Source organism: Trachemys scripta, chromosome 3, assembly GCF_013100865.1.
Source record: "Trachemys scripta elegans isolate TJP31775 chromosome 3, CAS_Tse_1.0, whole genome shotgun sequence".
In the NCBI taxonomy this organism is placed as follows: Eukaryota; Metazoa; Chordata; order Testudines; family Emydidae; genus Trachemys; species Trachemys scripta.
The window spans coordinates 96118074-96145658 of NC_048300.1; the positions used below are offsets into that span (position 1 = coordinate 96118074).

The window sequence follows — 27585 nt, forward strand, 5'->3', positions numbered from 1 at the left end:
TGAGACATAACATACTGTCACACTGACTTCACAGCTAAGATACATCAAAGTACCGATCAAAGATCAAAAGATGAGTGAAGCTTTCTGTTATGTGATGGCACTAAAATGCCAAACTCTTTGCAATAAAGGAGCAAAAACAAAAATAAGCAGATAGTCTGAAGCAAAATTACTTAGTGCAAGACACCACCACAACACAGTGTATCTGGGTTATTTTGGTTAGAGACATTTCTTTTATTTAATATAAACATTTTAATATGTGGACACCCAGTATGTTGGTCTGTAAATAAGAGGACAAATAATTTATCCGAATTTTGATCTATAGAGCAAATGCAATATGGAGCATCGTTTGGGCTCTAAAAGTAAGAAATCTGTTTAGAGCAGCAATTTTATTCTGCAAAAAACTCCTATCCCAACACCACAATAGAGTACTTGATTCTGCAAGCAGTAGTTCTAAAGACCACTAATGGTGAATGGGCTACGATTTGTGAACCACTGTTTTAGAGAGATTTAACTTGGCGGCTTTTTTAATCTTATTAAAATGCCAAACACAATAGGTTTTTATACCTCTAAAAAAAAAATCACCAATAAAAAGGACAAAGTGTTACAAGGGTATTATTTTCTTACTATTTTAGGTATCTGAGCATGACACTTTGTATATGCTATGCAACTTTATCCAGGGCACTGTATGAAGGGAACAAAGTTTAAAGCTTTTATAATCTCTTTGTTTTGGTTTTCATTTTATTTCTGCTGTAATTTAGTTTTTTGTCTCCCAAAGCAAGAGGATGCTCTGCCAACTAGCAAGGGCATGGACCCTTTTCTATAGCTGTCAATCTGTGTAACTACTCAGTGGAGGAAGTTAGAGAGTAACTGAAGTTGCAGCTCTGTTCATTTGGAAGATTGAAATTGTCACACCATTCATGCTGTAGCTTCAGTTGCCCTCAGATGTCTCAGACTGTCAGTCCCAAACACTGATCTTCCAGACTGTTGTACAACCAGTCTCCTAATCAAGTTCTAGTTGAGCATTATTTTATAAGAGTAAGTTCCAAAACTATATTCACTGAATTTTTTAAAAATGCAAAGCTTAATGAAGTTAATTACAAAATTATGTTTGGATATTGCAGTCTTAGCCCATAGCTAGTCTCTCCCTAACTAGACAAATTGTAACCACCGAAATCTCCCTTCTCCTATTCTCTGTAGCTTTAGTCCACCAGTGTCTGATCCTCTGATTTCTTCTGACACTCCTAAGTTCTGACAATATCCACTCCCCACCTTCCCAGCATCTCATGGCTCCTCCCCAGTCTTGTTGCCCTCTCTAAGGCCTTGTCTACACTACTGTGGTAAGTAGACCTAAGTTACGCTACTCCAGCTAGGTGAATAATGTAGCTGCAGTTGACGTAGCTTAGGTTGACTTACTGCGGTCTCTACACCACGCTGAGTTGACGGGAGATGCTCTCCCATCGACTTAACTTAATCTTCTTGTTCCAGTGGGGTACCGGAGAGCGCTCTGCGGTTGATTTAGGGGTCTTCACTAGACTCGCTAAATTGACCCCTTCTAAATCGATCGCAGTAGCTTCGATCCCCGGTAAGTGTAAACATGGCCTTGGAGTCCCTCTGTGAAGCCAACAACTTCTTATCTCCAGCCCCATAGATCCCATTTCTCCATTTTCTATTACTACAAATTAATTTTTAAGTTATCTTGAGAAGCCCACTTCTGAATGTTAATCTAATTCAAGACAAAACGTACCCAGGTTTTTTGTTTTGTTTTGTTACTCACCCAGTAGAGTGTGTTAAATTTCTGCACTATGCATGCATACTCTTTGGTTCTTCTATGGCAGAATACAAGTTGAATTTATTTAAATACTGTACCTGATCTCAAATTCAGATTGAAAAATTTGATGGGGGGGGTGGGAGAGGGAAGAAATTATATTAAATTAATTTACTGAAATTTTTGAATTTCAAATTTAAGTACAGTGTTGAATCCAGTGTTTTTTTTCCCCCTCAAAAGTCTTTGAAGGCTGGTGATAATCTGGAAACACTGATCAAAAAACCTACCCTATTTCTTTTCTTCTTTATCACCTTCCCAGTCTTCCTTTCTTTTGTTTTTCAAGTTTTCCTTCCTAAGGAAAGTTAGTTTAAGCTTTTCTATATTCCTTCCACTGCGATGTCTAAATAAAGATTTTTCTGGGGACCATGATACCTGACTTTCACAAAAGATGCTAATCCTTGCAGGACAAATATTTTTGGGTGTCTCCTTTCTTATTTCTCTACATTTTCTTTCCTCCCCATATGTTCCCCATGCTTGTTTCTCTTTGCTTGCCCTATCCTCATCCATGAAATGTCTCCTCTTTCCCCTCTTCTGGTTGTCAGTCTATTCTTGTGAACCACACCCATTTAATTCTAAAATTGCTATCTTCTGAAAAAACAAAAAACAAAACAACCCATACATACCAAATAATTATATATCAGTCAATATTTTAAAGTTCATTTATATTAATCCTTTTATATGAATTATCTCCTTAGTTCTATTAATTGAATTTTTTTTTAATTCAAAACTTGCCTTAAATGTAAGTGTCCAGGTTAGCTCATTTTACTTACTCTACCTGTCAAATTCAAATAGTTCAGTTAGAACTATCACCAGTATCACCTAAAATGTGGGAGGAAGTGCTTCACTGCAACAACAGCAGGATACAGTAGGTGGATCATAGATTTTTCACATTTACTGGGCTTTGTGGTGTTTTCTTCTTTTGTAACACAAATAGGAAGCACATCTTTGAATCCAAATGAGGGAAATACTTCTCTACACCACAGGATAGGGTAGCCCAAAATTAGGTTTAACACTTCAACAAATTCTATATTTAGGTAAGTATTTATATCATAGCAACGCACTTCTTTAGTAGAAGTTTGTTTTTAAATGTAAAGCAGAATTAATCTACTAATCATGATGTCTTGGCCAAATTCCAATTCCATTCTCAATTTGCCCTTCTGAAAAGGAAAATCTTAACAGAATGACAGTCTGATGATGTACATTGAAACTCTGAATACAGTTTGAATATGTCTCAAAACAAAATTGCCAACTCAAACTGTCAATTCAGAAATTAAGTTTAATACTTTATAAAAAGTTTTCCTGATAAAGCTTAAAAAAAAGGGGGATATTTTGTTTTGTCATACATTCATGTGGGTGATAAAGATGACATGCCTCTTATCTAAGTTTGAGGGAACAATGAAGAGGTGTTTTCAGTTAATGGCATTCAACTTTTGAACTTGCATATTCCATTGGTCCAATGGGGAGCCATCTACACTTACTGCACTGCAGCAGAGCTCCTGTAGTGCTTAGTGAAGATGTTACTTATGTTGACAGGAGAATTTCTCCCATTGGCATAGGTACTCCACTTCCCCAAGAGATGGTAGCTATGTTGACGGGAGAAGCTCTCTCATTGATGTAGTGTCGTCTACACTGGGTATAACTGTGTCGCTCAAGGGCATGATTTTCTACACCCTGGAGCAACTTAGCTATACCAACGTAAGTTTGTAGTGTAGACCAGAGCAGAATATGAATTTGTTGACATTCTGGATCTCTAAAAGGCATATCCTTTTTACCCAAGCTTTCAATAAGGGCTTTAGTCTATAGAGGGTAGGATCAAAGACTTTGGTATTTAGTATTCTTTATAGGCTGTAGTGGGAGGATCATACATAATGGCATTAGTTTATTCATGAGATGAATTCATTTTAATATACATGTTCCCACCCGGTCCTTTTAGGCCCTTTTAAAATATCCGGATAAAATAAATCTGCAATTTTAAATCCTAATCTACCTCATCAGACTAGAGTTTCTGAGGGAGAATGAGTAAAATGATAGATCCCATTGAGAGTCTGATCAAAGTGATGGGAAAGTGAAACAGTGCCAGGTATTTCCAGACACTTTTGAAAATTCACGTTAATACTATATATATTCATTATCAGTGCATTCTTAAGTATTTGGAAGAGCAGGGCCCTAATAACTTAAACTTTTGAGCTATTAGAGCGGAGTGGGCAAACTTTTTGGCCCGAGGGCTATATCGGGGTTGCGCAACAGTATGGAGGGTCGGGTAGGGTAGGGAAGGCTGAGCCTCTCCAAACAGCCTGGCCCCTGCCCCCTATCCGCCCACTCCCATGTCCTGCCCCGACTGCCCCCCTCAGAACCCCCAACCCATCCAACCCCCCCGCTCCTTGTTCCCTGACTGCCCCCTCCCAGGACGCCTGCCCCCTATCCAACCCCCCTGCTCCCTGTCCCCTGACTGCTCCCTCCCAGGACCCCTGCCCCCTATCCAACCCCCCTGCTCCCTGTCCCCTGACTGCCCCGACCACTATCCACACCCCCGCCCCCTGCTCCCTGTCCCGACTGCCCTGACAGCCCCCCCGGGACTCCCACCCCCTATCCAACCGTCCTCTGCTCCCTGTCCCCTGACTGCCCCGACCACTATCCACACCCCCAATCCCCCTGCTCCCTGTCCCGACTGCCCTGACAGCCCCCCCCGGCACTCCCACCCCCTATCCAACCGTCCTCTGCTCCTTGTCCCCTGACCACCCCCTCCCAGGACCCCCACCCCTAACTGCCCCCCAGGATCCCACCCCCTTATCTAGCCCCCGTTGCTCCCTGTCCCCTGACTGCCCTCCTGACCCCTGTCCACATCCCCGCCCCCGACAGGCCGCAATCTCTAGCCAAGATCCCTTTTCCTCCCTGGCTGTGCAGTGTGTGTGGGTGTGGGTGTGGGTGTGTATACACACACACACACACACACACACACACACACAGTGGTTTGACAACATTAATAGGAAAAGCACTCACAAAATATACTGTAGCATGAGAACGTCACTTTCCTCACAGCCTCATAGATAGCATGCATTTCCAATCTAAGAATATCTTTGCCTGTGTGCTGTCTCCCTGAAGCATAAATATTTGAAACTTACACATGCCACTTGACTCATCCTTACTAGACACTAGGTTTATATTTCCGAGTCATATAAGTTGTCCTTGATTTAAACCAGAATTCTGCAATGGTTAGTGAAATCTTAAATGGCAAAATGAATACAATGTGATGGAAAGAAAAATGCTACCATAGACAGTTTCTATATAAATTACTTAGCAAACATTTCTGGCACGATTTAGAACAATGCATGTCACATTCTGTGCGATTATAATGTTAAAGTATTTGAAAAAAACTGTAGTTTTATAGTTACCTGAAGTGGGTGACTTGCAGCGATCCTCTGGCACTGTGGTCCCTTCATTAATATCACAAAGACCTGCTGAAAAATACAAAGAACAATTTAAAATAAAAAATAAAATTGCTGTTTACAATCTTTCCTGAACTAGAACTTCAGTGAATTTTTAGCCTCTATATTACACTAAGCAAGTTTCTCTCCCCCTTCTCTTGGGGGGGGGGGGGCGGGAGAGAAGATTTTTTTTTTTTTTTTTTACTTTACACAAGTCTCTCACTTAAGAGGCTGACCTCAACTACAGCACTAAAATAGTCTGTTTGACAAAAGAATTTCAGTATTACCTCAGAAATATTGAAACTTTTCACTTGATTTTTTTTATCAATTCATCAATATTTAATCAGAAAAGTAATATTTGGCAAACATTTAAGAAAAAAAGTATAGCCTTATATAATCAGAGAAAATTGTTTATTTTTTTAGAGGTAGGTATGTGCATTAAACATGTATGCTGTCCAAAACAAAAGAGTAAAGTATGACCTAAAATTTTATTTAAGTGAAATAAGAAAACTAATTTATGTTTGTGATAAAATCAGATGAAAAGGAGGATTTCAATATTAAGGAATTCTATAAAATACTTTAAGATTAACATGTGACCACTGTTGTGTATTTTTAAATAATTTCTACTTTCCCTTTTTTGGGTAAAGTTATACTATATTTCTGCAGCCACACTTAGGTGATCCTGTACCATCAGTTTTTCAACAGAACTCACTGATTTCATTTAAGAAATGGACTGATGATATAAGGTGGTTATGGTTTATTTTTGGGGAGTGAAATGATTTTTCCCCTGTTGAGGACTTTCATATAACACTCAATATGACACCATCATCAGACAAATCACAAGACTGTAGTTACAAGATTCTTTCACTGAAAGAAATGATAACTTTGCACACTTAAAGAATGCAGAATTAGATGCAAAGAAGGAAGTCAAACCATAGGGATCACAGATATTGCATATTGTGAACTGTAGATACAAATGGAGTTTTTGATCCCCCATTTTCTTTATGACTTGACAAAGGATGTGTTGAAATTTAAAGTTACCAGTTAGACCTTTTAATTTTTTTTGAATTAAAAGCTTTCATTAATGTTTTAAGAATATTAACTTGTTCTCAGACTTACTTAAAAATAATTTACTCTTTAGATCTGTTATGATGTACCATGCTAATCTAAATACAATGAGTACTAATTGCACAAATTAAACACAATTGAATCATTTGTTGGGGGAAAAGTATCTGCCTGTGCAGAACAAGATTTTCAGCACAGTGCAATCTTAGTTCTTAGTATCTGAACCTTCTGAGGAAAAAAAACCACAAATGTGTTGAGACTGTTGAGGAGATTGGGTGGGTTACACATGCCAAGTCAGAACAGACGGAATCAAATTGTACCCACTTGCACCTGTGCAACTCTACTGACTTCAGTGTGTTTGCATTGTTGATAGAGGGCAAAAGTAGGTGCAAGAAGCAGTTTTTCTATTTCAAAACTCTGGGGTACTAGTTGTTATCTTCTGGAGTCTGGGCTAACAAATGAATATTTTCTGAATGCCAAAACCAAAGACTTATCCTGTGAGGGAAAGAAGAGTTACTTAGCCTTACTGTAACTATGGTTCTTCAAGATGATGTCATCAATGTGGATCCCACTCAAGGTGTGCAATCGTAATCTCTTGAACTGCCTTTTCCGTTGGGCCACACCTGTGCTATCCATGTTCTCATAGAAATCACAGAACCGGAAGGAACCTTGAGAGGTTATCTAGTCCAGTCCCCTACACTCAAGGCAGGACTAAGTATTATCTAGACCATCCTCAACAGGTGTTTGTCCATCCTGCTCTTAAAAATCCCCAATGATAGAGATTCCATCACCTCCCTAGGCAATTTATTCCAGTGCTTAGGGAAAACTTCCTAACAGTCAGAGTGGTTAATGTCCAATCTAAAGTGCCCTTGCCGCAATTTAAGACTGTTGCTTCTTGTTCTATTCTCAGAGGTTAAGAACAACAATTTTTCTCCCTCCTCCTCCTCCTCGTAACCTTTTATGTACTTGAAAACTGTTATGTCCCCTCTCAGCCTTCTCTTCTCCAGACTAAACAAACCCAATTTTTTAAATCTTCCCTCATAGGTCATGTTTTCTACACCTTTAATTATTTTTGTTGCTCTTTGGACTTTCGCCAATTTGTCGACATCTTTCCTGAAATGTGGCGCCCAGAACTGGATACAATACTCCAGTTGAGGCCTAATGAGCACGGAGTAGAGTGGACTTTCTTACAACACTCCTGCTAATATATCCCAGAATGATGTTTGCTTTTTTTTGCAACAGCGTTACACTGTTGACTCATATTTAGCTTGTGATCCACTACGACACCCAGATCCCTTTCCGCAATACTCCTTCCTAGGCAGTCATTTCCCATTTTGTATGTGTGCAACTGATTGTTCCTTCGTAAGTGGAGTACTTTACATTTATCCTTATTGAATTTCATCCTATTTACGTCAGACCATTTATCCAGTTTGTCCATATCATTCTGAATTTTAATCCTATCCTCCAAAGCCCTTGCAACCCCTCCCAGCTTGGTATCATCCACAAACTTTATAAGTGTACTCTCTATGCCATTATCTAAATCAGGGATAGGCAACCTATGGCACATGTGCCAAAGACGGCATGCGAGCTGATTTTCAGTGGCACTCACACTGCCTGGGTCCCGGCCACCGGTCTGGTGGGCACTGCATTTTAATTTAATTTTAAATGAAGCTTCTTAAACTTTAAAAAAACCTTATTTACTTTACATACAACAACAGTTTAGTTATATATTATAGACTTACAGAAAGAGACCTTCTAAAAACGTTAAAATGTATTACTGGCACACAAAACCTTAAATTAGAGTGAATAAATGAAGACTTGGCACACCACTTCTGAAAGGTTGCCGACCCCTGATCTAAATCATTGATGAAGATATTGAACAGAACCGATCCCTGTGGGTCCTCACTCGTTATGCCCTTCCAGCTTGACTGTGAACCACTGATGATTACTCTCTGAGAACGATTTTCCAACCAGTTATGCACCCACCTTATAGTAACTCCATCTAGGTTGTATTTTCCAAGTTTGTTTCTGAGAAGATCATGCGAGACAGTATCAAAAGCCTTACTAAAGTCAAGATATACCACATCTACCACTTCTCCCCCCCCCCCCTCCACAAGGCTTGTTACCCTGTCAAATCCATGCTGACTGTTATTTATCTCTTTATTATCTTCTAGGTGTTTGCAAATTGATTGCTTAATTATTTGCTCTGTTATCTTTCCGGGAACAGAAGTTAAGCTGACTGGTCTGTAATTCCCCAGGTTGTTCTTATTTTCCTTTTTATAGATGGGCACTATAGAAGCCCATAGAAGCACTATGCACTTCTACCCCACTACAGTGATGTTAACACTGCCTTTTCAAACTTGGCATCTGATCTTGTAGCTAGGTCAAGAGTATAGGTCTTAACAAAAGTCACAGGATTACTCTAGGTAGCTTGCAGCTTGTCTACTAACAGAGTGATCTTTGATATTTGGAGGGAAAGGTTTATCAGCCATTTCGTAGCAGAATGATATGCACTGTGTGATCCATTTTGATATTCTCTGGCAGAGGAAAGCTTGACCCTTCAAAGCATCAAAGATGGCAACAAAGAGATGAGAAGCCAGGCTGAAGAACTCTGTAATATAACAAGACCCTTTAAATGTCCAAATTGTGTAGTTTTTTCCCCTCCAGAAGCAGAATGAAGTTTAGGGGAGAAAACAGGTAAACTGATGGACTGGTTCAAACGAAATTCCAAAACTGCTTAAGGGATAAATTTAGGATGAAGTCTCAATACCACCTTATGTCTGTACAATGTTGGGTAAAGGGATATCAATGATAAGAGCCTGGAGTTCACTGAGCCTGCAGCCGACGTGATAACGACTAAGAGTATCATCTTGAGAGTGAGGTCATGTAAGAAGCATTCTGAAAATGGCTTGAAAAGGGGGCTCCATGAGGTTTGCAAGGACAATATTAAGATTTCAAGTAGGTGGGTTCTTGAACACATGAGTAAGTATGCAGTAGCCCTTTCAGGAATCTGGTTACTGTGGGCTGTGAGAAAACTGAACAAGTGGATGGTATACAGAGACTACTGGTAAGGTGGGGCTTTATGGAACTGAATGAAAAGCCAGGTTTGTAGGGATTCAGCCCCAAAAGGAAGCACTGGGAGGGGCTGAGCATGGGTCACATGCAGGTTTATGGGACTGCAACTGGGAAAGGCACGTCCCTGCATTTCCTTCCCTGGCTGCCATCTTGCAAACCTGCCTGTAGAGCTGGGGCATTTTTTTCTCAAAAAATGTTGTCAATAAATGGCATGCTGTTGCCAATACCTACATACCATTTACATTAAAGTCAATGGTCCAGTATTGGTTCCTGGCAAAATATTGTTATTAACTGGATGTTGTCAATATCCAGGTAGCTATTAAGTGGACTCCACTGTAATATGTTGCAAATGTGCTGTTTGTTAAGGGTTGAAGCGTGGAATTCTGTACCACAGGCAGCAATGCTATGCAAGCTAACCTGATCACTTGCAGCTCTGGCACGTTTTGTGAAGGGACACATCTTTTTCAGACTCTATTTCATGTATCTGGAGGGGATTCAGATGGGCACCCCAACCTGTTCCAGACACATCCATAGTCAGTGCACTTGTGGGAGGCAGGGTAGAAAAGCCCCCTCCAAATGTTTTTGGGATTAACCACCAGGTCAGTGCTGATAGGACCACTGACAGTAATGCTGAGTAGTATGGTGGGACCACAACTCATGCTCACCTGATGTTTTGTAGGAGAATGGATGGATTTTAGTCAGGCTTATAATGGATGTGGATGAAATCTGGCAAGCAGTGTCACATAAATGCAGGCTGACATATGCTAGGCCATATGACATAAGGTCTTTTGACTTTTCACCAACTTTTTAAAATATTCCAAAAAAACGTTCATCTTGTTAATTCATTAACTGATACATTTTACATAGTACATCAATGTTCTTTCTACAAAAAACGCATACATATAAAGAAACACCACAGACATAAGGCTGCTAGGGAGATAGGGCAGCTATAGCTCCTGCCTTTCATAGCTAGTTTTGTTCCTTCATTTGGTCGGAACATAATGGAAGAAGTTGATGAAAATGCAAGGGATTTCTCCCCTCTATCAGCAGTTCTCATCCCTACCAATCCTGGAAGAAATAGATTGACGTACAATAGCAGTATGTTTTGCTGTCACAAGTGCACCATGCTGACTGAACCTAGTTTGCTTAAAGGAGATAAAAGGACAAAAATCCTCTTGGCTACATACTCAAAGTACACACATCTATGATGTGATGCCATGATTTTAAAATAAGTTTTGAAATTGGTGCACCCATTGCAGAGAATAGCAAGGTATTTTCAGTTTCTCTTCACGCAGCAATAGCATCAGTGAATTTACATTAATGGTTATCTAAAGGAGATGGGTAAGAGAATGACTACCAAAAAGAATATAAGTCTGTTAAGAGGTTATCAGCACGCTATTGCTGCTGAAGATGTGCTATGCATAAAAATGCATTGCAAGTACTAAATTTTTAGATCATTTAAAAACATCAAATTTCCACATCAAAAAACACTTTCCAAATAAATAAATAAAATTGGAGAAGATATTCTCCCTTTCAAAGCTCAAACAAGACCATGTTAATAGTTTGCATTTTGCAAAAACACTAAACCAGGTTATACCTGAGTCAGGGATACTGCAAATAAAAAAGATTCTGATAAATTCACGCAGCTCTACCTTATAAAATATTTTACTTCTTTGATAGTTCTATTTAAACCAATTATGAAACACTATTGCTGTGTAATTTTTTGCAAGTAATAAGACACTAAGTTAAATATAACAATCTCTGTACTGATGAATCTGATGAAGTGGGTTATAGCCCACAAAAGCTTATGCCCAAATAAATGTGTTAGTCTCTAGGGTGCCACAAGGATTCCTCGTTGTTTTAATCTCTATACTGGTATGCATTGTGTTTCTGTCTTCGAGATGACCACAAGCCATAAAAAAAACAACAAAAATATGTTAATGGTGTGTTTGGAGGAAACCCTTTCCATTCTTTAAAATATTCTTGTATAAAATCTGCATTAGTAGAGATTAAACATTTGGCTTCAATTAATTATCCGTACTAAGGCATGTGGATTTATTTATCAGAGATGATGGTAGAGGATACAAAGGATTAGGTAATTGCATGGTTGCTGGAACAGTTTCCTCTCTCCCGGCAAAAAAATACATGCCAACAGCTGGAAGCTAAAGATTAATTTAGCAAGCAAACAAGTTTTAAAAAGTTAAATTTAAGTACACCTCTTTCTTCTCATAAGACAACAAAGTCTTCTATGTGGTCAGTTATTCTCCTCTCCCTCGTTTAAAAAATAAAATAAAAAACAAGAATGAGATTCTGTGTTATGCCTTTTTGAAGTGCAGCACAGAATAAGCTGCCCTGGGGAAGGGTTTTTTGCTTGCTTTGCACCCTCTTGATTATGGAGTATTCTAGGGGCTGGAGCAGGTCTAACATTTTATTCAGTTCTGTGGGTCTGTCTAAGTCATGGCAGCCTCCTGGGCTATGTGCTATAGCGCTGCCTTGAATCTCTGCAGTGCTATGTGCTACGGCCCTGACTAGATGTACTGTGAGCTCCAGCCACGTATGCTTGGGCTCATTAGGTGTCCTCAGGAGGCAGTCTTTTGACCCTCTTTCACAGTTCCTGTATCTGGAGAATCCTCCCATGCCCTCAACCAAACATATTTTGGTGGCGCCACAAGTAAAAGATATGGTACACATATATGATTGAACAGATCATGCCAAAATCAGTTTCTAAAACTAGAGACATAAGGTGGGTGAGATAATATCCTTTATTGGACCAACATCTATTGGTGAGAAAAGATATTACACCTCGTCCACGTTTTGTCTCTAATATCCTAGGACTGACGCAGTACACCACCACTTTCTAAAACTAGATAGTTATTTAAATGGACTAACAAAAAAATCCATGGTGAGTGAACAGCAAGTTATTTACCAGTACATCAAATTCAGATGTTCAAAAATATTTTATTGCCATTAAATGACTTACTTATATGAGAGGTACGAAGTTTTTTCACAGACTCTGAATATAAGTTAGAAAGGCCACACATGCAAGAAGCCACAGTCAGCATACCTTAATGAAGCAATGAAAAAAGGAAAGACGAGACACCAACATAGTATGTTTGAGACAGAAAAACCTACTGAATAACTTGAATAATCAGAGTTATACAATGCTTTTGCCAGGCAGACAAACTGTTAGTAAGTGCAACTAAAATCTGAAGAAAAAAAAAAAAGTCTAAATATCTGAATTCACACAAGTCAAGATTCACACAAGCAAAGATTCTCTTTTCATTAACTTTATGAGTTGTACTGGATATTTCAGCTAATAAGCATGTACACAGATGTGACAGAAGGGTACAGTTAATCATGCTGACAAGATGTTACAGTGACAAAGGCCAATAGCATTAAACAAGTAGTTTCTAATGTCTCCCAGAGTGACTTGTAATCTGACTATATAAAAGCAGAATTTAAGATTACTAACATTTTTCCCTAAGAACCTAAAATATTAAGCCTATCAGACTGCCTGTCACATGGAGGTGAAGAGGGAAGTTTCTGTTCTTTTAAAATGGAACTTTTATCCATTAAGGAAAATCAAAGACTAAAAATCTTTGAAATGCTTTATAATACAGCAGGTAATATAAGCAGCAATTGGTGCCTTTTTTTAGTTTTGTGTTCAAAGTTCAACTACTGAACTTCATTTTGTAGTTATTTTGATGTTTCTCAAACCAATAATTTACTATCAAGAAATACCTCTCTCAGTTATAGCATCTACAAATCTAAAAAAATAATAGTGTGTATGTGACACTGTACCTCAAAATAGCAACCTGGAGCCCCCATATTCACCACTGTCATATGATTATGATATGTTTTGTACAAAAGTATGCCTTGTGAGGTATACTTTTAAAAGTATTGACCTTAATACCCCATCGGACTGAATATACTATCATTGTATATGAAGTGATGAAATTTTCCTATATGTTGTGAGAAACACCCACAGCTTTCAGTTGCAACAAAGAAGCAACCATCATAGTCCAGACAGGTGTTAATGGCTCATCAAGAAGAATTTACTATCCCAGAGGCTTCTCAGAGAAGGCAGGTATGCAATGGGGACTGTCTGACCAATAGGGATTGCCTGACCTCCATGTCACAGCAAGGATTTTTCTAGCTGCAGGAAGTATAAAAAAGGGACAGTGACATCATCACTTCTCTCTCTCTCCCCCTCTCCATACCCCCCCACCCAGTCTCAACACCTGTACATTTGTCTAGAAGACAAAGACTTGAAAACTAGGGAGACTAGTCCCAGGCTTTAAGGGAGTCCAGTCTGCATATTGAGGAACTGTAAACATCTGGTAGGGTGTGACAGAGCTTGATTAAAATCTTGCTTAGTCTGTTGAAGTTAGAAACTTAGTGTAAATTCTATTTTTATTTCTTAGGTAGCCAACTTTGATCTCTATGCCTGCTACTTATAATCACTTAAAATTGGTCTCTCTGTAGTTCATAATCTGTTTTATACTGTATTTTACGTGAAACTGTCTTTTTGTTTGAAGTACTTGGGGAATCTCAGCTCAGATTACAAAGGCTGGTGCATGTCAACTTTCCTATGAAGAAGAAGCAAACTTATTAATGAGTTTGCACTGTCCAAAGGAACCTTGAGCAGTGTAAGACGGTATATTTCTGGGGTGCAAGGCTGGGAGCTGGGGTGACTTGCTGGTGCCTCTCTGTAAAATTCATGAGTGGTTCAGGGATTATTCTTGCAATTTAGCTGGGTGTGTGGCTTCACATGCTGATGGCTGTGTGATCACAGCACCTGGAGGGGTTTTGCTACTTATCACTGGCATAGCTTTGAGAGACATTAGGTCGGCAAATTAAGGGGGCGCAGCAATCCCACAATTCCAGGTTATACCCTGGGGATCCTGTCACAGCCTGAAACACTTGAGATAAAATAAAAACATGCTTGAATCTTCTCCTGGCCCACTTAATCTGAACCAAAACTATCACTGGATGAAATTTTTCAAAAAATTTCTTTTTCATTGAAAAGTGGCCATTTTGAGGTAACAATTTTTTTCATGCACACTATCATTTATCATTTTCAAAATAACGTTTTTTCATTTAAAAAATCCACCATGTAACTAAGCTGAACAAATTTTTTTTTTCAAAAATATTAGCTATTTTTATTTCAGAAATTATAAATGAAGAATTTGAACAATAAAAGGTCACAGCAATTTAAGAAAAACAGAATGGCGATTTCAACTCCTCCCCTCCACATCTAATTTTTTGACCCGCTCTATTTTACAAGTTTGGATTTGCAAATTTAAAACATCCATTTATATTTCATACACTGAGGTTTCCCCTCTAAGCAGCACACAATATTCTAAGAGGCCAGATAATTATGAATATTCCTAGTGAGGAGAAACTTTAAACTAATAGCAGCAGAAACAAAGGTAGCCAGTTGTGATAACCCTTCTATGCTGAGAAAAGGGGTATCTGTAAGTGTAAGAAGATCTATGGGAGCAGATGTGACATGGAAATTGCAGGATATTGCGTAGGCATATTTACAAAACTCTGACAATTATAAAGCGATGTTGGTTATTTAATTAAGATCTTTTAAAGTTCATATAACTATTTTGTATTTAATTTATACTTCTATGAATGTGTACAACACTTTCCTATCTGTTGCTTAAGGTGCTTTTAACACAAATTAAAAACACTACTGACCAAAATAAAAACAGCAAGTACCTCCCCACCATAAAGCTCAGTCTACAACAAAGCTTAGACTCATATCACAAATACAACTTAACAACAAGAGAAAAATGAAATCTGGGAGGCTGGGACAAAAATGCAGTATTATACTTAATCAGCAGGAATCTAGGATAGAGCCTCTCAGATACTTCTGATTCAAGATATTGAATTGCGAAGAATCATCAGGCAGGAGAATGCGAATACAAACCGATGTTCCATTAATTATTCTCAAAGATCAGACATGTAATATTCATACAAAAATATAGGTTGTGTGTTGCTAATGTGCTTATATTCGAAGTAGTGACTGACAGCACAACTATGAGTTATGGAGAAAGGTACCATTGTTGAAATGCAACATCCAGCAATTCTTACCTCCTGATGGTTGCCGAGATTTGCGAGGAGATCGAGGTTCCCTACGATAAGGATCATTAGAGCCATACAATTCAATGGTGCCAAGGTTCAAGAGCACTGTCTTCTGCAGGTAATCAATCATTGCAATACCATTACAATTGCCAAAAACTACTCTGGAAGAAGAAGCGTAGGAGGAAAGATTAAGGCTCCAATAAAGTTGCTAATAAGTCAAAAGTTGCTATTGTTTTTATTCTTGTATGTAGTACTGTACTTGACAAAGAATTATAAACACACTTTTTATTTTAAATTGATCTTTTAAATGAGCCTGAAAAAGGATTAAAAAAATACTCGTGTATAAAGTGCAGTTCACTGCTCTAGAAAGTGACTAAAAATAGTACTTCCTCCTCAATAAATCAGCTTCCTGTAGCTGTAGAGTTCACTTACTAAAGAGACAATTTGAATAGTTTTTACTCCTGTTTGACTCTGCAGAGCCAACATAGCTCTGTGAGAATGAACAAGTCATAATTAAATCCAGTTAATCAACAGCACAATTGCTAACTAAGCTGTAATTGTAGAAACTGGTGATGTTTGAGTCTAAAGGACTCTCCAATAATATCCAGATTCTAAGTTGGGTTTGTAGAGCTGGCATTTAGCAGAACAATCATTTTATTTGCAAAATGAGCAAAATTAATCAGAAAGAATGTCTACAACTCATTTTATACAATCCACTTTTTGCAGTAGATGCTTTTTTCCCCACGGTTAAGTTTCATCTCTGGAATTTACATTTCCCTGTATATCTTTTTTTTTTTTTGGAAGTCTAATATACATTTATGTTGTTGTATATATAGATACAATTACCATAGGCCAAATAATTGGGCAAATTGCCTAATGAAAGATTCTCTTAAAGAAGTCTCCCTACAACCACCGGGACTCTGTCCCCTTCACTATAATGGATGCAAAATGTAATACTGCTGCCTATACAATTCCTTTTGGTCATTTACTTTATTATTTTAGTGACAATCACTACAATTACGATGAGGAAAAGATGGACTAAAGTTCCTATTATAAATCTCTATTTTAATGAACTTATAACTTGCTCTTAGCTAAAACAAGGCAGCTAGACAGGATTCTTTTAAATATATGACGCAAACTCACATACAACTCTGTTCATTTTAAGATTTTTGGTGCACAAAAAAAATCTGAAATTTCTTGTTCATATAATTAAAAAACATTTAAACTTTACATGTCTTTTTGTACATATAACTTTCAAGTTCTGTTCAGAGAATCATCAATGCTTTATTATTTTTTTTTAATATAAATTCAAATAGATTAGTTTAGGATATTCAGTAACAGTTTATAAATCCAGGTTTATAAACATACTTTAAATGACTGATTACCATGGTTACCATTAAAAAGTCAAAATGTGCCAAAAGATATCACCAGTTACTATACAAATATTGCAGCTATTTATTTTAAGTACACCTCTACCTCGATATAACACTGTCCTCGGGAGCCAAAAAATCTTACCGCATTATAGGTGAAACTGCATTATATCGAACTTGATTTGATCCGCTGGAGTGCGCAGCCCCTCCCCCCCCCCGGAGCACTGCTTTACCGCGTTATATCTGAATTAGTGTTATATCGGGTCGCGTTATATTGGGGTAGAGGTGTATAGGGGAAAATTGATAGCATCTCCAATATTCCTATATAGTGGGTATAAAGAAATGTTGACTTTTTAAATGACAGCCACTCTAGTGACATTTATTAGAAAACTAGTAAAAAGTACAGAATATACTTACAGACCATAGGCGGAGTTCACTGCCAAACTGGTTATCTGCTGCGGAGGTTCTCCACTCACCCATACCAGCTGAATAACTAGTTCAATCTGGTAGCCTGCAGACTGTTTGAGGGGAGAGCTTTTTATTCTGCAATATAAAAATAATGTATAATGTCTTTATATTCATCTCTCCACTTTGATACAATAGGATCTAATTAACTTGTACAAGACAGGGAGACTGAGAATTATTGAATTTTACAATCTACCAAATGAATACACACAATATAAATAAATAAGAATAATGCACCAAAAGTGTTCATTTCACCTTAGTTCCCATTATTTGTGATGATACTTAGATTTACTACTTAAAACAACCTGAGTAATGATTCTAAAAACCGAGGGATGGGACAGTGCAGGACAAGGGTTAACAGCACTAGTATCATATGATGACTTTAATAAAGAAAACGTGTCACAGATTCTGTGTTTCTAAGAGGGGAGAATTAGGAATTGTAGCTTTAATGGAAGAAGTTTATATTGAAGAGGGATTTGAATATGGTGTGTAAGTACGGTTAACTGAGGTAGGCAGGGGCTTTCAGGCTAAGGTTGCTGGTATGACAGAAGGGTACAAGAGTGCAAGGTGAGAAAGTGGATTTTTAGACAGATAGCTTGCCTGGAACAAATATCGAGAATTAGTTGCACCAGAGGTTTTGAATACCGTCCCATTCAAGGGTCCCCCATTTCTCCACAAGACACGGGCTCTGTGTGTGCCCTCCATTCTCTCTTTTCTCCCCTACTTTAGGGTTCCTCAACCCCCCTGCTGGGAGTTTATGTCAGCATAGTCTTGTCAAGGTTATGATCAATGAAAATAAGAAGATACAACATTATAAACAAAAGTGCACCATAAACTTTCCATATTCTTACACTTACTTTAAACATGGAACATTATCACGGAGCCCATCAGATGAGCTGCTGCTTGTAGATGGATGTGACTGGGGGGCAATGGACTGAGGATTGGAACCTGTGCCTGGAGTTGGCAACGTTGGTGCTTGCTCACCATCTGGAGATTCTACATCATTTATTTCATACAACAGCCGTACTTCAAGCATCTGTAAATTAAACCAAAGCAAAAGCAACAATAAAATCCACTATCTTTCTTCTCTATGAAAACCACTCTCCTTTGATTCCCACATTTGCCTCTTGAAAGCCAGAGAAACGTATATGTGAATTAAGTAAAGTGCTAATAAAAACTCAAATGGACGATCAATATGTCAGGCCAACTTTTGTACAGAAAAGCAGTTCAAGAATATCACCACTTTTTGCAGTTCTTTGCTGAACAAAAATGAAATACTACATATATAAGGGGTAAGGCTCAGATTTTTAAAGGCATTTAGGTGTTGCTGCACTCAGTGTCAGGATGCCTAACCGATTTGCCTAAATCTCATTTTCAAAAGGGATTTAGGTACTTAGAAGCCTAAATCCCTTATGAAACTGAGATTTAGGCTCCTACATCAGCTAGGCATTAGGGCACTGAGCACGCAGCAACATCTAAATACCTTTAAAAATCAGGGCCTATGTGTTATTCTCATACTATGTCAACAGTAAAATTTCTCAGTCATGAAACAGCACTTTCTTTATGTAGTTACTGCAATCTCTTTTAGGAGAAATAGGTAAAAAGAATGGAACTCAAAGTTAAGGGTGAACTGTACCATACAGTAACACTGGGTAGAACTGGATACATCAAAACAACATAATGAGTTTTCCCACTGTGCTGATCTCTACACTTTAGAAAACATTAGACAGGTTTCACCCTTAATTCAAATTTCTCTTGCTTAGTTCTTTTCCTCTATTATAGCCTTATTATCATTTTAGTACAGTTTTTGGAGGGTGGATTTCCCCTCTTTTCTATTTTTTCCCCTCAACCAAATATTTTTGTCAGCTATCAACCAGAACTTAACACACAGGTTGATATATAGCAAGTTTTACCGTAATTTGTAAAACTATACTATCTTGAAGAACAGTTTAAAAACTTTTTAAACAATCATTTAGAAGCATGTACCTGCTAAAATAACCTTTGTGTTAATTACCCATTGTTATACACAGGTAACGTCAAAAGATAGGGTTACCATATTTCCACAAGCAAAAAAGAGGACACTGGGGGGGGAGGGAGGAGCCCTGCTTTAGCCCCGCCCCTGCCCCACCCCCATCCACTCCCTCCCACTTCCCACCCCCTGATTGCCCCCCTCAGAACCTCCAACCCCCCCCCGCTCCTTGTCCCCTGACTGCCCCCTCCTGGGACCCCTGCCACTAACTGCCCCCTAGGACCCCACTGCTTATCTCAGCCGCCCTGCTTCTTGTCCCCTGACTGCCCCCTCCTGAGAACGCCCTACCTGTCCCCTGACTGCCCCGACCCTTATCCACACCCTCACCCCATATTCACACCCCCACCCCCAGACAGACCCCCGGGGACTCCCATGCCCTATCCAACTGCTCCCAGCCCCCGACAGGACCCCCAGAACTCCAGACCCATCCCACCCCCTCTGCTCCCTGCCTGCCTCGACCCCTCTCCACACCCCTGCCCCCCTGACAGCCCCCCCCAAACTCCCAACCCATCCAACCCCCCCTCCCTGTCCCCTGACCAGGGCTGGCTTTAAAGAGCCCAGGAATCGGGCTGCGCTCCGGCCGGGGTTGCGGGGCTTGGGGCCAGGCCGGAGGTGCTCGGCTGGCACTGCTGGGGCCCGAGCCGGGCCGGGTCCGGGCCGGGGGTGCTGGGGCCCGAGCCGGACCGGGTCCGGGCTGGGGGTGCTGGGGCCTGAGCTGTGCCGGAGCTGCTGGGGCAGCCGGAGCCACTCGGCAAGGGCCGCGCCTCCCCGGAGCTCTCCTCCTCGCACCACCCCCACCCCAGCTTACCTGCTGCTGCCTCCCGTTTGCCCCTGCTTCTTTTCAGACTTCCCGCGAAGATCTGATTCGCAGGAAGCAGGGGAGGGGGAGGAGCAGGGGGCAGAGCGTTCAGGGGAGGGAAGGAGGGGGAAGACAGCTGCGGGCCGGACAGCATGGTAAGGCTGCAGGGGATGGGGGGAGCCGGGAAGGGGCTTTGGGTGCCCAGCGGCGCTTGGCCGCCGCTTTTCTATCTATAAATAGCCGACCAGGGGGAAATCCCGGACATTTTTAGATTTTTAAAAATCCCCCCGGACGGCTATTTATAGACCGAAAAGCCGGACATGTCCGGGGAAATCCGGATATATGGTAGCCCTATCAAAAGATAAATAAAAGAAAGCATGTTTAAATCCTCAGAGACTTTACCCAAGAAATAATATTAAAACTAGAAGAGCTGCATTGTGATTAAACTTTGTTTAGGACACATTATAAAGAATTTAAAAACTAATGATATCATATTTGTTATAGAGTTCAAAATAATTTATCATCTCTTAACAGTTTTGTATATGGGTATGCAGGCATACAGTATAACATTAATTCAATAAAACTCTCACCTAGATCTATCTTTGAGTTTTTGTACTGCCACCCATCACCCTAGTACCTGAAAGTCATCCATGTAAGATCAGTAACAATAGCAAAATCTCTAATGGCCTTCAGAGCATCTCTGGCAGTTCTCCATCTATGGAGTTGTAACTCTGCTTTGGGTAGGTTTGTTTTTGGTGTGGGGGGGAGAGGTTAAGAGTGGAATAAAAGAGGTGTTTGAATGGCGAGTGTCATTTACGGTGCAGAGGCTTTCCCAAAGAGAAAGGCATTGCAACAATTTCCCAAAGAAATTCGGAAGACTGTTCTATAGCCGGATCCCCCTTGAGAGTACTCTGTCTCCAAAGCAGTGGTTTACGGATTGAAATTTGACCTTTGATGCAGCCTGGCCTTGATTCATCAATTGCTTTTAAAATTAGAACCAAAACCTTTAACTGGTATAGGAACCTGACTAGGAACCAGTAGAGGAACTTAAGCACATGCTTAAGTGCCAATGAAGTTAACGTTAAGCAGGTGCTTTAGTGCTTTGCTGAATTGGGCCTATTAAAGACACACATTCAACTCCTATAAAAAGATATAAATAGGGAAATAAAACTTTTATTCAATTTTTTTTTTTGCAAAAAGCTGCTCCTAGTTTTGAACATCTCCTATGTATGAGAATTTAACCAACAGGATGAATCATAATAAAAATCCAAACCATCAATATATTTCTATTACAGCCAAAATCCATACAATAAAAAAAGTGATACTATTACCGGAATGACTTCTGTTGTCACTTCCTGTTTGCTGAACCTATAAATAATGACATGTGCAGAAACTCCTGCTATGCACAGCATCCTACTTTCTGGACACCACGAGATGATCTGAATGGCATATGGATCTTCATCTACTATATCTGTGTTTGGCTTGTCATCCTTATTTCGTGATTTTTCAAATACTTTAGCTGTTTTTAGCTTGTAAAGTACTTGCAGTGTTACTAGGAATAAATAAGAATATATAACAAAGTTAGTTTTCAATTTAAACAGATATCTTTCTGTAATTCATTTCTCCTTTTTGGTGCCTTTTTCCCTTTACAAAGGTAACCAAACAATTTTCAGTAAGAGGGAAACACAGAAGCAGGGTTACACAGTGTTAACATTCTCAGTTCTTTCATGAAAATATATCCACATTTAGACATTTAAAAAGGAAAAAGTCCTTAGAACTTCATAAATCTAGGCTAAAATCAGTTAATTTCTCCTAGAAAGAAATCAGGTGAAGATGGAAGAGTTACAAAACAGGATATCCATGCACCAGGAAATGTAGTACTCCTACAACATATAAAGGATGAATTTCTTCCTTCTGAGCTGTGCTTGAATACCAATGACACAACATGACTCTAAATACGTGTATGTACTTCTTTGCATACTAGTGTCAACAATGCTCTTCTAATTCAAAACTGTATTGGAAATAGTTTACTCTCTAAACTTAGGACCACTGAATTATTTGGGTGCATTTATAGAGGAACTTAATTCTTTTCTGAGCTTTGCTAGCAAGAACTTTGGGAAACAACTATTTCTAGCTGCTATTATTTAACATGAGCTTATATTTTGTAAATATACACTTGTTACTTTTTGCATTAGAAAGAACAAAATATAGACACAGAGGTACCTCACTAAAATTCATCTGTTTTTCTGCCCTTCTCCTCTCTCCTTTCTCCTATCTATGTGCCAAGAGAGGAGAACGCCAAGAAAATAAGACCGAGGTTTTAAGAATGTCAAAATTCCCATTTCTTGTTCCAGCCTGCTCTAATAATTTGTTTTCTTTTGGGGAAGTAAAAATCAGTCAAACACTAAACTATTAAAAAAAATTGATAGACCCAAGTTAAGTCTATTACAATTCAAAGATTAACATAAGGCACTGACAGTGTGTGAAGCAGATAACATGAGAACAACTTGCCAGCAATTATACTACAGAAGCATGCAAGTTTAGGGAACTCTTTTGCTGTCTGAGTAAGTTACGATCATTATTCAAAATACTTACTTGCGGAAGCATCCCAAAATTTGATTGACCCATCAGCATGCCTATGAAATAAAATTAAAAAAAATTAAAAAACACATGTTCCTGGAAAAAAATAAGGGGGTTAGCAATAAGTAGGGGAGATTTAGACTAGATTACATTAATGATTTAGCATAAACCACAGAGCTAGCATTAGTATTATGACTCTGTTGCACTACCAGTAAGTACCATGGCAAAGATTTTAAGAAGTGCTTAGTAATTTCAGGTGCCTCAATTTCTGGTACACAGCCTGAGACATTTTAAGAGTTCTGAATTTTTCTAAGAGAGTTGCGTGCCCAAATCAATTGAAGTTCAATAGGGATTAGGCACAGACATCTAATTTGCTTAGGCCCCTCTGAAAATGTCAATCACAGACTAATAGGGAGACAAGGTGGGTGAAGTAGTACCTTTTATTTACCCAAGCTTGAAAGCTTGTCTTTTTCACCAACAGAAGTTGATCCAAGAGAACATATTACCTAACCCACCTTGTCTCTCTAATATGCTGGGACCAGCATGTTCTACAGAAACATTGCATAAAGTCACAGACTAAGATCTTCTAGGCAGCGACAGCATCCTTCTGAATTTCTGTGCAGTGCCTAGTTCAATGTGTTCCTAATTCTGACTGGTGCCTTTGAGTGCTAAAGAAATATACAATAAATGTTTAGTTCTGGCTCACGTTCTTCCAATGCTGTCCTGCCTGGTCTTTCAGAACCCCTTTTGACCTTTCCCTGCTACTCCTTTAGAGTGGAGTTGTTGGGACTTATTCTCATTTAGAAGAAAAAGACTGACAGGTTGGTAATCCTTTGATTACTGAACTCAACAGCTATCTAAATATGAACATATATTTAAAAGCAGTGTTTCAAGAAAGCCTATGATGTCAATTAAAATAGTTTAAACATTATCAAAGAGTTATAAATAGCAAAGGAAAATATATTTAAGAATTAGTGACAACAAGCAAATGCAATATGTTTGAGGTGGCAGCTTATTCTAGTGGATACACTTCCTGACTGGAATTATAATATTATAGTTATAATTATAACAATAGTTATGCACTGGATCAGGTTAGCTAGGGAGGTTGTGGAATCCTTGTTGGAGGTTTTTAAGAACAAGTTAGACAACTACTTCTCAGGGATGGTCTCTGTATGCTTGGTCCTGCCTTAGTATGAAGGGACGGACTAGATGACATGTGGCATCTTCCACCCTACAATTCAATGATTCTGTTATTATAACAATGATGGATACTAGAGACAAGAAAGTACAATGAAGGAATCCAGGAAGAAAAAGTGTGTTTTTTTGCAAAGAGCATAAGTAACTGTTGTTTCTAGCTATATTATGCAATATGCATATAGGTATTTTAGTAATTGTCTACAAATTATGTGACAATGAGATGAGAATCTCCTACAAAAGCAAGTTGGTAACAATGACTCTGCTCCCATCCTGCTTTTGCATGAGGTTATGGTTCTCTTTTCAACATATAGTTGGCTTCACTTTGTTTTAACTCCAAACACTTTGAGAGCGTTGCACAGACAGAATATCATCACCCAGTGTACGTAATAGATACATATCAACCATATTTTTTCAGTGTGTTATACAAAAGCTATTACTTGTAGTTTTTTGTATGATGAGTTTTTTATACATTCCATTAATTATTCACCCCCCCATACAAATTATTTTGTTTTCTACAGGTTATGTGAATATGAACTATAAAAATGCACTCTAGTTATTTTAGTTATCACTTACCCTGTAATAATGATCTCAGGGTAGCTCTGAGTGACCAAACCCCAGTTGCCTCCACTGATAGGCCATTCCTAGAAGGTTAATAATAACAGATTGAAATAAATGACACTTTACACTGGCATTATCAAATAAGTATATGCACACTATACCATACCTTTTTACTGTAACCTTGACGTTTCTGTCGAGCCCCAACTGAATAAAGTGCAGGAATGAGGTCCACAGGACAATCAGCAAAATATTCACAACAGGTAACAGGAGATTCATGTATATTCAAAGGATAGGGATTCTCAAATATAGGATACCTTTATTGGAGGAAAGGGAAACATTGTTAATCCAACAAAAGAAAAGTGATCAATTTAATCCAGAATATAAATGAAGAACTGAAGCCTGTCAATTTACTTAAAAAATATTTGTATAACTTTACTATCTGCCAAATAAGTTACAGAAATAGTGCAGATTGGATTGTCCGCTTCTTAGGGCAGGAACCATGCCTTCCTGTCTGTCTGAAAAGTATTTAGCACACTCTGGGTAGCATTATGCATAAACCACAAATAATAAATGTGCCTACAGAGCAAAACAATTAAATGCAGCTACTGCACTCTGCAAAGGTTGCTCGCTCAGCTGATGAAGATGCTTACAAGGATAGTAAATATCTTTTCATGTAAGTTTTTAAAATTGTCACTGTAGAGACGACTACTTAATGGTTCTGTAGCAGCAGAAATGAAAAAGTAAGTTACTGAGCTCTAGTTCTTGTGCTCTGCAGATAAAAGTTGATTTCTGACTCTTGGGTCTATGCTTCCAGAAGGAAGGTATGAAGTCTCAACTCTCCTTTTTTAAAATCTTGTTCTTTTTTCAGTCAGGTATCTTAGACTGCCTCACTCACCCTCCACTCTTCATTACCTAGCAAGCTTTGCCCAATTTCTCTAAATAAATAGAGACACAAAAATCAATTCCCCTAAATAAAGAAAATTATTTCCATGTGTGGACTAAGGATGCTGACTTTAAGATTGGGGTTGCCAGGGAACCTGGTGGCTCTGGTCAGCGCTGCAGATCGGGCCATTAGAAGTCTGGTTGGTGGTGCAGCAGGACTAAGGCAGGCTCCTTGCCTGCCATGGCTCTGCATGGCTCCTGGAAACTGTGGCATGTCCTCCTTCTGGCTCCTAGCGTAGGGGCAGCCAGGGGGTTCTGTGCGCTGCCCTCATCCCAAGCGCCGGCTTTGCAGCTCCCATTGGCCAGGAACTCTGGCCAATGAGAGCTGCGGGGGTGGCCTGTGGACAGGGCAGTGGGCAGAGCCGCCTGGCCACGCCTCCACCTAGGAGCCGGAGGGAGAACATGTGGCTACTTCCAGGAGCTGTTTGAGGTAAGGGCCACCAAGAGCCTGCCCCCTCCCCCACCTCCCGTGCCCCAACCCCCAGCCCCAGCCCATATCTCCCTCCTGCCTCTGAACCCCTCAGTCCCAGCCTGGGGCACTCTCCTACATCCCAAACCCCTCACCCCCACCCCAGAGTCTGAAGCCCCAACCGGAGCCCTCAATTCCTTTCCCCTCACAACCCAACCCCTCAGCCCCAGACCAGAGCCCCCTCCCACACCCCAAACCCCTCATTTCCGGCCCCACCCTGGAACCTGCACCCCTAGCATAGACTTGTATCCCCTCCCACACCTCAAATCCCTGCCTCAGTCCAGAGCCCCCTCCCATACTCCGAATCTCTTGAGGGCAGGGAACTGGACTCGATGACCTCTCTAGGTCCCTTCCAGTCCTAGAATCTAAGAATCTAAGACTCTGGTTTGCTAGACATTATACAAAAACAGAACAAAAAGGCAATCCTTGTACAAAGAGTTTACAATCTTAGCAAAATACTATGATGCTCTGCACCTAGCAGCCAGTAGTCTGCTAGCATTAAAGAACTTTCTCCTGATGGGCTTAGCATGAATGAAATCACTAGAAGTTCTCTCTTATTAGCTGGAAGCCAATAAACTTGGCAGAAATAGAACAATATGGTACTCAATTATAAACGTATGCCATGTTACACCTACCTGCCAGAGAGTAGGCCATACTCAGAAGTTGTGTGATTATAAAAATATGGAAGTAGAAATTTTTTAAATAAAATCTAGTCCTTAAAACCAAAATGTAGAACAGAAAATTAGATGCTCTTTAAAAAGGATTTGCTTGTCAAGAGTCCATTTGGGAGTTTTAGTAAGGCAATAATCTCAAACATAGTTCCAGTAAGTCTCATTAAAAATTATTTTCATTTGCAAGTGGAATGTTGATAGGTGACATCAAATGGATACACAGCGGCCTGCCATTAAGTTGACACTCCATATACCCTCCAATACACCCTAGATTCTTACCCATTTTGTGCAAGGTCTATAAGTACTAAATCCTTTTCTAGAAGAACCACCACAGCATATGGTTCCTGAAAATCTAAAAACAGACAAAAAGAAAGGTTACATATTAGTCATTTTAGTTCTCCTAACATATAGGCTCAGCAGTTCACATTGCAGGAGATTGCATACCACACACTTTACTAGCCATAAGCAGTAACACCATTAGAGCATGCACAGGTATTCACAAATCTGTTATGTTCAAAATTGAGGTTGTAGACCTTATCCACCTATCTTCATTTCCTCTCCCTCTCAATTAAATCCATTTCAAAAGACTGAGAAGTGGGAAGAAATGTGTTTTGATCTGCAAAAGCAATATTTTCAGTTACTAACAGTAACCTTATTTCCCCTCACAGAATTGCTTCTGCAGATCTTCACTGTGAGAGATTAGGAAACAGTAAATGACCTAATTTACAAAAGGAACTGAAGGACTCTCCATCTGAAAGGAGCACCAGTGTGGTACCAAAATCTGGAGAATTAAAAGGCAATTCCAGAATTTTAACTTGGAGTAGGCCAGACATTCTGAGCCACGAATGCCAGCAAACTAGAATTTCTGTGGAGAGCAAATGTTGGAGACATGAGCAGTGTGTAATACTTGTTTGGACAGATCTTGTTCTTTCTGGATGGTCAACTGCACCTCTATCCTTTCAGCCTTTGGCAAAAAGTTTAAAGGTAAGACTGGGTGAGCAAGATGCAAGTCCCACCACCAA

At 39.4% G+C, this 27585-nt stretch overlaps 1 protein-coding gene across 7 annotated transcripts in view; it reads right to left on the bottom strand.

Moving 5' to 3' along the window:
• STXBP5 (syntaxin binding protein 5) overlaps positions 1 to 27585 on the bottom strand; it is a 174179-nt gene that overhangs the window by 36229 nt on the left and 110365 nt on the right. For 5 of the 7 annotated variants that reach the window (XM_034765459.1, XM_034765464.1, XM_034765463.1 and 2 more), the window contains exons 11-19: positions 26843 to 26915; positions 24648 to 24795; positions 24497 to 24564; positions 22742 to 22782; positions 21478 to 21698; positions 18176 to 18354; positions 17271 to 17396; positions 15493 to 15644; positions 5218 to 5283 (exon numbers count right to left, since the gene is read on the bottom strand). In XM_034765459.1, coding sequence (XP_034621350.1) covers positions 5218 to 5283; positions 15493 to 15644; positions 17271 to 17396; positions 18176 to 18354; positions 21478 to 21698; positions 22742 to 22782; positions 24497 to 24564; positions 24648 to 24795; positions 26843 to 26915 — 1074 coding nt within the window. The remainder of the gene's footprint in view (positions 1 to 5217; positions 5284 to 15492; positions 15645 to 17270; positions 17397 to 18175; positions 18355 to 21477; positions 21699 to 22741; positions 22783 to 24496; positions 24565 to 24647; positions 24796 to 26842; positions 26916 to 27585) is intronic. The other 2 variants (XM_034765460.1, XM_034765465.1) reach the window with 1 other exon arrangement.